Consider the following 14,330-nt stretch of genomic DNA (forward strand, 5'->3'; position numbering starts at 1 on the left):
ATTGAATATTACCTTTATTCCACGATAATCTTTCCCGTATTATCGCTACTACCAGGTAGTGATCAGTGTCACAATCAGCCCCTCTAAACGACCGGACGTCAATTATGCTAGATTGTCTTCTTCTATCTACTAAAACGTGATCAATTTGATTATGTGTTTTTCCGTCTGGTGATGTCCAAGTGTATTTATGAACGTCGCGATGTGGGAATTTTGTACTCTTCACGATTAGGTTTTTGGATGTTGCAAAGTTCACGAGTCTAACACCGTTGTCATTACTTTCCTTATGCAAACTTTCGTTCCCTATAATCGGTTTGAAAATATCCTCTCGTCCTACCTTCGCATTGAAATCCCCTAATAGAATCTTCATATGGTATCGCGGGAGTTGGTCAAATATACGTTCCACTTCTTCGTAAAAACTATCCTTTATATCGTCATCCTTATCTTCAGTTGGAGCATGTACATTTAAAACAATAATATCACACCACCGTCCCTTAAGAGTAATAAAAGAAAGTCTGTCAGTAACAAATTCAACCCGTTTAATTGCTGGTAATATTCGTTTGTGAACGAAAAACCCTGTTCCTAACTGGTGATTTTTATTTCCTTCCCCGTAAAAGAACGTAAAATTTCCGGAATTCTCAGATCCATTTCCTTCCCACCTAACTTCCTGAACTCCTACTAAGTCCATCCTGTATTTCTCTAACTCACTCGTTACAGATTTTAACGCGCCTGCCCTATAAAGACTTCTAATATTCCATGTTCCAAATCTCATGTCCATTTTCTTTTGCTGATGTCGTGCCAAGTTATCAGTCCTTGTCCGAGGCTTTTGTGAATGTTTCTGAACAAGTACCTTTTTTTACAGGATGAGGGTGTTAGCCTTACCCAAACCCCCAAGCTGGAGGACCACTCCTAGTCGTCTGTCCGCGACTGCTTATTCAGTATATTCGCAGCTAACCTCTATATCTAGAGGCCTTCTCCTCGATCCGCAACCTGAGGACGCGCCATGCCGTGGTGACAGTACTATAACACTCGGACACAAAATTGGTTTAGTTTCTTTAGAGGTAACTGGACATGAATGTGACATACGCAAAACAAATTGGATCAAGTACCGCTTCTCTGACACATGTTATCCACCCTGCCCACCATCTTAGATCCGTCATATTGGATTCAACCTTCGGTTTGTTAAATGGGAATAGGCGCAGATGATACATAAAATTCAGGTACAATTTTCTCAGAAATTCCAACTGATGTGGTGAAGTTTAGCGTGACTTGGAAAGTATTGCTTGTTAAATCTCTCCAGGCATTTCGCGAATATACATTGCAGAGTAATATCAATTACGCTTAAGTTTAATCAAACAAATTCTAGCTGGAAAAATATTGTAGGTATAAACAAACTCTACAATATTGGTGTCATAATCTTGTTGCATTTCTGTGAGTGATTGTTATTACTTCCATGTTATACTATAACAAAAAAATATTGTATTACGGTCAAAATGCCTTACAAGATTTAAGTGAAGACGTACCATTTCAGTATTAAGGTCTATGTATCTATATGTATTTACGTTCAGAGATTATTTCGCTAACAATAAATCACGTAAAATATTACATATGCTCATGGGGCCCTCCACTACGTTCTATTTAGTTCAATATTCGTGAAGTGCCTGTCATTTAACATGCAATGCCCTCCAAATGGTACAAGCTATGGTGAAACTAACTATACGAATGAATTTCCGAGAAAATTGTACACGAATTTGATGTATCAGTTGCACCTATTCCCATTTGAAAAAACGAAAGTTGAATCCAATATGTCGAATCCAAGATGGTGGCCTAGGTGGATAACATATGTCAGAGAAGCAATACTTGATCCAATTTGTTTTGCATAACATATGCCTACATTCATGTCCAGTTATATTTAAAGAAACTAAACTAATTTAGTGTCTGAGCGTTTTAGTAGTGTAAGATTGAATTCCGGGTATATGAAGACCAATAAATATGCAAATTACCGGTAGGAGCCATTAAAATTAGTACAATACACATTAGACCGAGAAGAACTTTGCATTTTACACGAATCTCAAGTGGACGAATCTCGCGAACGTACCTTGTAAGTTATTCGTAATTTCAATGTTAGAGGAGTATTCATTAAAAAAAAAAAAACGGATTATGAATATTGTAGTCAAAGAAACATAACCTGATTCTCATTTATAAAAGTTTTAGATACTTGAGTTAATTGAGTAACTGAACGCATTGTGGGGATATTCTCCTACCGTGTAGACCGATTAATATTTCTTTGGTGTTAAACCCTCGTAAATTATTAAGGAGTCAGACTCTAAAATCCTCTATCCACGAAGAATTTCCTCTATAAACACACTTCATAGTCAAAGTTATTTGTAGGAGAAGAAAGTAAGTAAACAAGGATACGAATAGAAGGTATAATATGGGAAAATATCAAAGCATGTGTATGTAGCTTGCAGGCTGCGCAATACAGAAACTGAAAGTAAAGTTATGACGCACATTTGGCCAACAGCACTTGGAAACAAGAGAGATAATTAAACCCTAACTTCTTTGTTTACTTTCCATACTTTTTTTAAAGTTTATGTTACAAAGATTTCAGATCGAGTAAGTTTCTTTTTCTTATTACCCTAATCTTACAACTAAAGTAGTAACAAAGGCGCTATGAGAAAAAGGACTTATCAGCGCCCATTACTTTCTTTCGTACTTTTTCTCGTTCTTTTCTCCCCCCCACAAAGTACTGTTGAGAAAGGGTTGGAACATATTAAATTCTTTTATGCGTCCAAACATTTTTTTGGAAATGTGAGAAACAGTAATAACAAAGGATTAGAAACACGGGATTTTTTTTAAAAAAAAAAGAAATGAAAAAAAAAATCTTTTCAATTCAGATTTCCCTCAAGGGTTACAAAATGTTAAGAAAATTTCCCTTTTCTTCACCTTTTTTTTTCTAAAATGTAGATCCCTCTTAGCATTCTTCGTTTCTTTTTTTCCTTAAATTTTCAACGCAGTTAACTTTGAGGTGGAAGAGAAGAAGCGAAAAAGTATAAACCTGAAGAAAAGCTAAAGACGCTTTATTATTAACGCTCATTAGATCTCCAAGGCGGTGTAATGGACTATAAACTCAGTAGTAATTCATTATTAGAATAGACTGTGTTTCAAGAGCTGCGTTTTTAGATATTTGCTCACACAAACGAAACACATGCCTAAAAGAAGTAGAAACAGGCTCTTGCATTCCAAGAAGAAAAATGAAATGAAGTTTTGTTTTAGTTTTACGTTCCATGATTATACCCTTTAGGCTAAGGGAGCCGGAATATTAATGGAAGTGAATGATTATGGTGTAATAGCTGGAATGTCAAAATGGTAGGAAACGGGAGAACCTCAAAAAAAAATCCACATATACAATTTTATCTAGCACAAATTTCTCCAGCATATTGTTGTCAAAGCCTTCGTGAAAGAGATGAGCCCTTTCCTTAGTTCGTAGAGGTTTACTATTTCTGTTAATAAACTCGGCGTAGATAATTACTCAAGCTATCTATTATATGATACATAATTTTAAAAAGAAACTGTTATTCAAGAATTATCGTGTAAGAGTAACGGACAGACGGAGGTTTCTTGCAGCTGTACAATTACTAAAATTGTTCAGAGTGGTTGTTCGTATTGACCAGCCGTTAGTGAAGGTGCTCAGAGTGGTTGTCGCTAGTTACCAGCCGTTAGTGAAGGTGTACAGAGTGATTGCTGTTAGTGAGTAGTAGTTAGTGGAGGTGTTCAGAGTGGTTGAGACTAGTGCCTAGCCGTTACTAAAGGTGTACAGAATGGTTGCTGTTAGTGATCAGTCGTTAGTGAAGGTGTTCAGAGTGGTTGAGACTAGTGCCTAGCCGTTACTAAAGGTGTACAGAATGGTTGCTGTTAGTGATCAGTCGTTAGTGAAGGTGTTCAGAATGGTTCAGGCTAGTGAGTAGCCGTTACTATAGGTGTATAGAATGGTTGCTGTTAGTGACCAGTCGTTAGTGAAGGTGTTCCAAGTGGTTGAGGCTAGTGACTAGCCGTTACTAAAGGTATACAGAGTGATTACTGTTAGTGACCAATCGTTAGTGAGGGTGTTGAGGCTAGTGACTAGCCGTTACTAAAGGAGCTCAATTTGGTATTTGTTAGTGATCTGCCATTAATATAGGTGCTCAGAATGATTGCCGTTAGTGACAAACCTTAGCAGAAGAACCAAACCTCGTAGCTTTAATATTTCAAGTTTCAATACTGATCACCGTACAATAAAATCGAATGGCCGAGAAGCGTTTATAAATATGTATTCAGTGTGAACAAGTATAGGCATATTGATCTACTAAAACCGAAATAGGTGTGCATCTACTAGTAATTTCGGTTATAATATTGATCCACAGAGAGAGAGAAAAAAATGATAGACGATACTACATTTCTTATGTGTATTAGCGATTTCAAAATATACAGAGCGTTCCGTGAATGGCCCGACAAATTTATCATACGTATACATTACCTCAAAGAAAATGAAAATGTTTATCTGCGACTTAGGTCAGAAACGTCTACTTATAGTGATGAGGCTTTTTAATCGTAATTATGAAAATTTATCATACAGTTATTATAAAGGTAACCACAAATGTTCTGTCGCTTTTTCACCCACCACCTTCGAACATCGATATGTCACCTACGACATACCTGGAAGATCAAACATAGTCCCAATTAGCATCGACGATCTTCTGCCATCGTTCTGGAAGGCCATGGATTCCATCGCGGTAGAACTTGGTGGTCGTAAAGAGAAGAAGGTATCAAGTGCATTTTCATTTCTACTAGGGATTTGAACTGGCATCCCTAAGGTGATTGTCCAAGGAATAGAACAGGTGATAATTAGACCGTGCAATGTCCGGGGATTATAGCGGATGGAATAGTGTTTACGCTTTAAGGCGTAGAATGGTGTCCCGTGTCATCATACCCACGTGGAGCTTAGCGTTGTTCTGTAATAGAAGGACCCCTTTGCGAATCAGAAGTAGTGCTCCAGAGTTTTGAGTTTTTTCTTGAACACGACTCAACTGCTGACAGTTAATAGTTGCTAACCAGCGGATATCAGTTCTTGACGCAGAATGTCGTCCTCTGAACACACAGAAGGACCTTCTTCTGGTGCAGTGCTGGTTTCGGCTGTTTTAGAATCGGTTCATAGGATGCTAACCAATGATGACGGCGTCGTCGAACTTCATACAGGACCCATTTCTCATCACATGTCAACACCCTGTTCAGAATGAGTCCTTCCTCAAACGAGACAGCAACCAAACACAAGTGTTTGCTCGCGTTGCCTTCTGGATCGGAGTCAAATCATGTGGGACCCATCGACCCAACTTGTAGTGCTTCCCAAGTTGATGGAGGCGCTGCCGAATGGTTTCTCCACTTACACTGAATTGTAGTGTCAGTTTCTCAAATGACTGGCCACTGTTAGCCTCAATTGCTGCCTGAATATCTTCATTTTGTACATGTGCCGGTCTTCCGGCACGTAGTGCGTCTTCTAGTGTTTCGTCACGTCCTTAAATTTGTTAAACCAGCGCTACACTGTTCCCATAGTAACGACACCCTCGCCAAAGGCCCGACATATCTTCTTCCCTGCTGTAGCGGTGTTTGACCCCAGTTTGAACTCATACAGCATTCACGCCCTTATGACGCTCTGTGGATTTCCCTTGTTGACTCTGTCCTTACACACGTTCACAGTGTAACTGAATTGCCACAACTAGGTAATATGTTGGATATATCCACATCAACAACTGACGTTCTCCTTATTTTCATTCGCGTTCAATTCACGATGTGAGGGCCAATTGAATACAGACCTCCACAAAAAGCGACAGAACGTTTTGGTTACCTTTATACAACCGACATATTTCGTGCACGTGTTTAGGATGTCAATACGAGAAAAAGAAATATTATCTCTGATTTTGGTCGGAAACATTTAAGAACCGAGAAGTGGCCAATTTAACGTACTTTGTAAAGTTGGTCATAGGGTGATAATTACATTAAATTGCCACAATCTCGGTAATTAGCTGCTTCCTGCCAGAGTCACAGATAGGTTTGTTTATTGTATTGAAGTCCTGAACACGTATTCCAAACGCCTGAACGTCTTTAGGTTGTTTCTATGATGAGGAACCACCTTACGACCATCCATTAATTACTTTAAATATTCCTTATCTCCGTAATTAGGCGTTTCAGATTGAAGTCGTAGATCAACCTTTTACTTGTATTGACACCCTACACACGAATGTAATGTTTGTCAATATTGAATCATTATAGTTTTATAGTATATCTTAGTTTGATGATGTGATGCAAAATTAGTTGTTCATATGTCGAGTTTCGCATTTTGATGCCTTGAGATGAAATCAAACATACAAAGAAACGGGTAAATGTATTTAAAAACAAATAACAGCGTCATAGGTACGCCACATAAAGAACCTTTTTTGTATAGCGCGATGTTTTTTTCAATTAATATTGAAATCGAAATTGGGAGGACACTATGGCTCAGTGGTATAGGCTTACCTCTGGTGTGTGGGGTCCCTGGTTCGATCCCCGACCAAACAAGTTTTTGGTGCACAACATCGTGTCCGTAGGTTTCTTGGGGTACTTCCGTTTCCTCCCACATTACCTTTCAAAAACTATTCCATCATCATTTTTGACATAATCGTGGGACGTTATAACGATAATGATGTTATCAATGATCAGAGGCGCAATATCATAATGATGTAATATTATCAATCTGTACTTGTCTTATGAATATGATCAGAGGCTCAATAAGTGAGCAGAAATATATATTGAAAAAGAAAAAGTTTTTGTTGATTAGGTTGTCATGGATATAGATAGTTGGTTGTTATGAAGATATAGTTGAGGTCACTAAGAAGGATATTTGACATGTATTTGTGATGTAATGGTTTCGAGCAGTCATCTTTTGGGAAAATAAAAGAAGTGTTAAGATCTTCCACACAGCAGCAAATGATAGAACTTATTATTTATTAATATAATTAATAGTTAAATATAGATGATATATTAAATGCTAAATAGATTGTAATATTCTCGTTATAACGTTAAACTTAAAGATGAAATCGAAAGTGTTAGAAGATTTCTACGACTTCTGGATTATGGAGAGACATTAGAGTGTATGTGGGATATATATATATATCCTATTTCTGGGAAACTTAGTAGATTCCAGAAAACAGCTTCTCTACATATGTTACCATTTGCAGTCTATTGCTACCAATGTTAAAAATTGAAGTTGTTGATGTGTACCCTCTTATGCTTTGAATAGAATGGTTAAGAGGGAAAATAGTATCTATTCTTAGAACACAAATGGATTTAAATAAAAAATAAAATGGAATGTTTGAGTTTTACGTCCCACAGTAATGCCGCTTAGGCTAACAAATGGATTTAAAATAAAAGCTTTCTTCTATCTTATTCTTTCTACTCTATATTGATCAATATTGAAACCGGATATTGTTATAGATTTTTACCACTTCCGGTTTAAGTATAGAGTTAAGGATCTGGTGAAATGTACTCTCTTGACACGTTATCAATTGCAGGAAGCATCCTCTCGGTTTATATTACGAGTTTTAATCAGTGATAAACTTTGAAACCGGAAATGGCTGATATCTACATCTTTCGGTTTAATTATTGCCTGCATCAAGGACTTCCTGGATTCTTATCTTTTAACTCTCTGCCTATCTAGCCAAATTTCATCTTGGTGTATGAAGTAGTTAAGATATATTGCCTCCAAGGACTCCGATCCAGGGGTCTCGGGTGGCAGGGCCTTTCCAATGCTCATGTGGACCCATGTACAGCGTGGTCCGGAAGTGGGCGTACCCCTAATTGTACTTCTTCGAAGACAATATTAATGGACATTCTTACCTGGAGGTGCTTAATGAGTGGTTGGTACTTCAACTGGGAGAAAATGGATCAAAGACAATATTCTGATACAGCAGAATGGAGCACCAGCGCCCTTCGCGTTTCACGTGCGCAACTACCTAAATCAGACGTTTCCTGGCCACTGGATTGGAAGATGTTACGCATCTTCACCAGCTCCCTTTGTCTGGCCTCCAAGAAGTCCCGATCTGACGACACCAGACAACACTCTCTGGGATTTCATAAAGCAACAAGTAAGAATCACTCGATATCACATAACACAGGAATTACGAGCAGCTGCGGAACACGCCCTCACCTTGGTGACTCTGGAGTATCTGCGAGAACCTGGCGCAGAATTCAGCTGTGTTACAACATGGATGGTGATCATACCGATGTGTATGACTCTTAAGACTTCAAGGTAACTGTGTACAGACATTCTACCATAACTAACATTATACTGTTGAAACTAATGGGGGGTACGTCCACTTCCGGACCACCCTGTATTTTTATGAATATGTATATTTATTGTTTTATTTATTGTATATATACTTTTAATGATTATACAAAATTTGGCATAATTTGAATTCAATTTGTGTTAAAATCCTCATATATGTCTTTTCAGACCCTTGTCTGTAACCAAACACACATCTGAATACCCCCTCCCCCAAGTTACAGAGAAATATGTGCCCTTGTATCGCCTCCTAAACTGAGAAGAGACAAGGTAAATGTAAAAAGATGTTTTGACAGTCCAAGCTCCTTAAGAAATACGTACTTGTAGAATTAAGAAGTTTGGAATAAATAAATTCATATGTTACGACGAATATAACGGAAGAGTAATAACATTTTAAACACAGTATAAAATGACTTGAAAGCAAACGTTATTTAGTTGCTAACATCTTAAAGTAACATGTTTTAATTCTGGTAACGTTTCATGCTCGTCAATTCTTTATAAATAAAATAAATTAATAAAACAAAATTTTAAAAAAAGTTTCGTTGAGTTTAGTGGAGATTGTTTTAAAAATATATGTACCACAAAAAGTCCGATGATTTTCGCGGGACGCCAGCACAAAATTATCGGTTAGCTTTTAGCACCAATTACAGTTTATTTGCATGGTAAATAAGATGAGTAACTAATGCTGCTGTTTCCACTCATCGATTTTACATTGATGTTAATGCACCTTTTTTTTATCCATTGTATGCGTTTATAAGTGGTACTTCTCTTTATGAAAACCATTCAACAAATGACATTACATGGAGTGAAATATACAAAATACACAGCAGTAAAAACAGTTCAGAGTAGTGTACGCTGAGGATGTTCACTCGTAATAGAAAGATGTAGAAATAATTTCTTTTAGAGAAGCTTTAAAGAACATTTATTTTACTGTAAGTAATAAATACGATATACATGAACACAGGATGTTTGGGGAAATACAGAATATCTTGAAAAAAAAACAAAACAATTAACAGTTCTTCAATGTACACCACGTGGAGGAGTTTGGTTAAGAGTAATTTAAATTTTAACATTTTGTCCCTCAGAAAGATTAGTTTTATATCCTGAGTATTATACTAACCTGTAATCCAATAGTATTAGTATTGCGGGTAGCCTATAACGCAAGGATGATATCCATCGTTAGCTCCGTAACAGATCTTGTTATGATATGGATAAATCACATCCATCGACTTACTCTATTCTTGTTTTCTGGCCCTCTATATTCTGATCAAAATTGATGATGATCCAATAAGTAGTTCTTGGGATTGCGTGTCTCCACGACGGACACAGGGACAGACGGAATAAATATATAAATAGTTATTGGTACATCAAGTTCCTTAACAGTTATAGATCAAAAAATTGCACAAATGCTTCATTCCAGCATTATAACATGCAGTAATTGGTAGGAGGGATATAAAAGTTCCATAACTCGAAGAAAAAGAATGTCGTATAAGCGGCGGGTGGAAATAGCTATTTTGTAGATTCCATTAATGCATGCAATATGGGTCACTTTTAAGTCCACGACTTTTCAATTTTCATTGATACAAAACGCCATACATCTTATATATGGTACGAGGTGAAACCTTGTACTGTGCCCGGTGGCAAAACTTAATATACAGTTTATTATCTATTATTTTCCAAATAATCGCAGTTGATAATTTAACCATTCACCAATGGCAGTGGATAATCAAACAACACTGGAAAACAGAGAATGCTTGAAGGGTTCGACGCAAATCGGCTACAGAATTTGATACACCTCCACCAAGTGGGCTAAGAATTTACTGATTACACAATAAATTTGGTTCCATCTCTAATGCGCCAAAGAGTGTTCAACCAATCAGTGTTACTATCCAGCCCAGTTGCACAGGTATTTATCCAATGCCAAAAAGTGTTTAAGAGGAGAGCTTGTCGTGAGTTAGACATTTCTCGTAGATCTTTGGGGCGTCTGACGCAATGTTTAGGTTTAAAAATGTATCTGCCAACAGTATTTAATCGATTATTACAGGATTATTCAGATCGACGATTACAATTCTGCGAGATTATGTTGAATGCAGAAAGACAATGTGATGGCTTCATTCGAAACGTGTGTTGGTCAGAGGAAGCGAATTTTAAACTTTCATTCATTGTTAATAGGCTTAAGTGTGTCTATTACGAAACAGAAAACTTCATTTAACACTTCAACATGTGAATCAGCTCTAGTTACAGTTTGAGTGAAATAGGGCTTTTTGTTCCGGACAACACTGTGGACATAGCACTTTCTGCATCAAATGCTGTATTTCACGGCCGTTTTACGCAGTGACACAGTGACGTTTGAACCGAATGGCTAGCACAAATCGCTTCAATTCTGTCGATTTAAAGGAAATTAGCAATAAATAAATAAATAAATAAATAAATAAATAAATAAATAAACTACATCGTCTGCGGATGGACTTAGCGCGTTTTGATTTGGAGCTCCTCAATTCATTATATAATGCATAATTACTTTTAAAATAACAAGAACTCTTATAACTGTATACCTACTTTTGCATCTCCTGTATATCCATTGATATATTAAAGGAATTTAGACTCGAAATAATAAAGGCTATCCTCTTTTTACCCTACATTTTATGAACTTTTATTTTATTTCCTGTAATTATCTGTAGTCTTTAATACTTTCCTATGTGATTCATTTCCCAAAGTCTTTTGGCGCTGTTTCCGAAAACAAAATTCCGTTTTATTTATCTTTTATTAGGAGGTTATGAAAGCTAAATAAAATTATACATAGCAGAACGCATATAATTCTAGGTTTATATTCAATTATCTATATTTATATTTACTTCTAAATTATTATCTTCGAGATTTATAATAAATTGACAATTTTTAAATTAAACTAACCTGTTTATATAATTTTTAAGCCGGCATATAATCTTGTGATTTATGGAGGTTTATTTTGGTTCGTAATTAATTTTGCTCAAACGTGTCACTAATTTCCTCAAGAGCACAATTATTGAAGGATTCCTTTATACAGTCAAGCGATGAAGTAAATAGAGACATCTTTTAGCATGAATATTTACTATTAAAAATAGCTTCAAGGCTCAGTATGAGATATTTTGCATTTATTACTACGATACTACAAGTTGAAGATATAAAAATTTCATAATTACATGCTAAGCAATACTAAATATATCTTGTTATTATCTGATCCACACAGGATCAAGCAATTTAATATTTCATAAGTTTATAAATACTAGTGTTAACTCTAAGCCTTCGGGGCTTCCTACGCTTTTAAGTTCTTTATTTTGAAATAATTGAAATATTGTTATTTGTAATTTGTAATAAAACATCATAATACTTTTTTAATCTATAAATCATCTGTAAGGGGTAAAAGTGGGTCTGAAAAGGTGGGGGGACGGAAAGTAGCTGCATGACGCCACACCGTCCCCCTGCCTTTTATGCCCATTGTACTTTTTTAGGAATTGGGAGGCCGCCGTACGTATTTTTTGGAGGTGGGGACGGGTTCCCCCCGTTCCCTCGCACTTTTACCCATGCTGTATGGTAGCTACTTCCTGTCGGCATCAGAGAGTCTGGCAGGTATCGTAGGTAGTTCTGTTCACCATTAGGAATTAGCTTTGCTTACCGACTTCCACATTCTATTATACGGCTATAGCTAGGACACCCTCAATGCACTGCGATCGAGTGGGTTGCATAAGAGCGTGCAATTCATTTAAACACTTTGCGTAACCTTAAGAATTAGTTTTACTTACAGGCTTAGTGTAAAGACATACTGAAGATATTTAAGATCGAGGTCGAGGTTTAGGTCACGGTTGCCGTATCGATGATGACACAAACCTATGGATTCAAATGTCTAAGCGCATGCTCGAAGATATACTCTACATTGCGACCTAGAGGTCGACTGCAATGGTGAATTAGTGCTCGCGATGATATTCAGCGGAAGCATCGCTGTGGCTCGTGTTTTCATTGGTTCTCTCTGAAGCGCTGAAAGGTATAAAATCTTCAGTTGTTCAGAATTTCGTCTGCAGAAGATTGTGTGTGTCTATGCTCGAGAGGTCTTGTGCACTGTTAAATTTGATTATGAAATACATAATAATAGAAGTAGTGATAAATGTTTTAGTAATATGAGATAAGAAGTACAAACAAACATCATAATAAGCACGTTTTAAATAGAGAATGGAAGAAAATAGCAACTGAAATGGTAATATCAGATAAGTTATTCATATTTACTTGAGGATTATACTGTAGCCTATTATTATATATAAAAAGTGACACTTACGGGAAGCAGAGCTTTCGGGCTGAAGACCCCAAATTCCAGGAATTTCTAAAGAAGAAAGAAGCTAGTGTTAATCATCAAGTCTTAAAATCTTCAAGCCTCCCTCACAAATTCCGAGACTAACAAAAAAAGAATTTATTCTAAATTTTTTACTATATATTAAAATGTTACAATAGCAACTAAAAGCGCCCGAGCTCCAACCTATACCTTTAGCTTTCAAATCTTTCATTTACGGTTATGTGTGATTTCACATTTAACAGAGAGAAACATTTTTAAGTACGAGTACTTTAAATAAATTGGTTAACTAGATCTTTTCATAAAGTTTATGATATAAAATTGTTGTTCAAAGCCTTTGTATTTTAATAAGCCTTCTCTAAAATCAATGCACATGAATTGTGCTTTCATCTTCCGAGTTATTTTTAACTATATATTGTGGACGTTTATATGTTTGTGGTCAATCCTTTCGACAATGAGATCTCGGAAACTACAGGCTCTAGAAAGATGACGTTTTCAGTGATCAATTGTAAATTTTGTGTAGATTGTCCAGTTCTAATTGAATATTTAAAAAAACATGGCCGTTATTTCTTTATTACATTTTTAGGGTACACCGGTAGCGTTGAAATTAAAAAAAAAAAGACTGCAGCAGCATATTCTACGCGTTATACATACCATCACTACACTGTTGTATATAGGGTTGCATATGTGTCAGGCGTTTACTTCATGGCCAAATAATAATGAAAAAGGAACTATAACCATTTCTTCAGTTTAATGTAATGTGTCTGCTTATTACATACTGCATGCAAGAAGAAAGAAAACACTGGCCATGCATGAATTTGAAACTCCAACCAGAAGTAGGCTCAAATCTTGCAAACAGTGCGAGATATTGAGAGAAAAAAATAATCGATAAGATCTGCCCTTTATGATATCCCTTGCCGAATTTATTTTCAAGTCTTCTTTCACTTGTGTCTGTAAAGGGACATGTACAGATGTTGTGAGGAATGAGAAGGATATTTATGCTCATATGCGAATGATGCGCTGTGTAGAGAGCGCAGGTTCAGCTAGTATAAGTAAATAAGTAACTTTAAAGACAGGCACGTATACATAGGGAGGCAAAGTCTCGTAATGGATCTACAGTGACGAAACTTCACTTGGTGAAGTTAATACCCCCTCCAACCCGAAATATGAACAAATGCCTGCTTTTGATTTTACTGGAAAATAATTTTCTCGCCTGGTGCTGAAAGAGGACACTTGAAATTAAAAATTAAAAAGAAAAGTAAAAGTCTTTGATTTATTAATAGGGATGGACCAGAGATGAGACTCAAATATTTTTGCGAAACATGAGACGAGGCTTTGGCATTCTCATATCTCGTCTCGCGTCCACTCCTATTTATATAGTGTTTTGATCATTTCAATTTCAAAATGTGGTTTCACAGTAATTTTTATACACTGACGGAATAACTTCACACGCATGACACCAATTTCTATTCAAAGTGATAACTTACAGCGGGGACGTGACGTCTTTGCCATGTACACCTTCATCCATCGCGACCTAAATATCGAGGTAGCACCCACGACTTAAACCTCGACCTCGACCCCGAGGTCTCTTCGACATGTCTTTACTTACCATTATCTATATATATAAAAGAGAACGTACAAATCCTTTGTTAGCTCATC

At 36.5% G+C, this 14,330-nt stretch overlaps 1 protein-coding gene across 1 annotated transcript in view; it reads left to right on the forward strand.

Moving 5' to 3' along the window:
- Positions 1–3,902: 3,902 nt before the first annotated feature.
- The window catches only part of LOC145666275 (alpha-2B adrenergic receptor-like), a 128,856-nt gene continuing 118,428 nt past the window's right edge, over positions 3,903–14,330 (forward strand). Inside the window, exon 1 of the mRNA XM_081733338.1 lies at positions 3,903–3,957. Coding sequence (XP_081589464.1) covers positions 3,903–3,957 — 55 coding nt within the window. The remainder of the gene's footprint in view (positions 3,958–14,330) is intronic.

The sequence above is a fragment of the Thermobia domestica genome, chromosome 12 (genome assembly GCF_964235325.1).
Source record: "Thermobia domestica chromosome 12, izTheDome1.hap1.1, whole genome shotgun sequence".
NCBI classification, from domain to species: Eukaryota; Metazoa; Arthropoda; class Insecta; order Zygentoma; family Lepismatidae; genus Thermobia; species Thermobia domestica.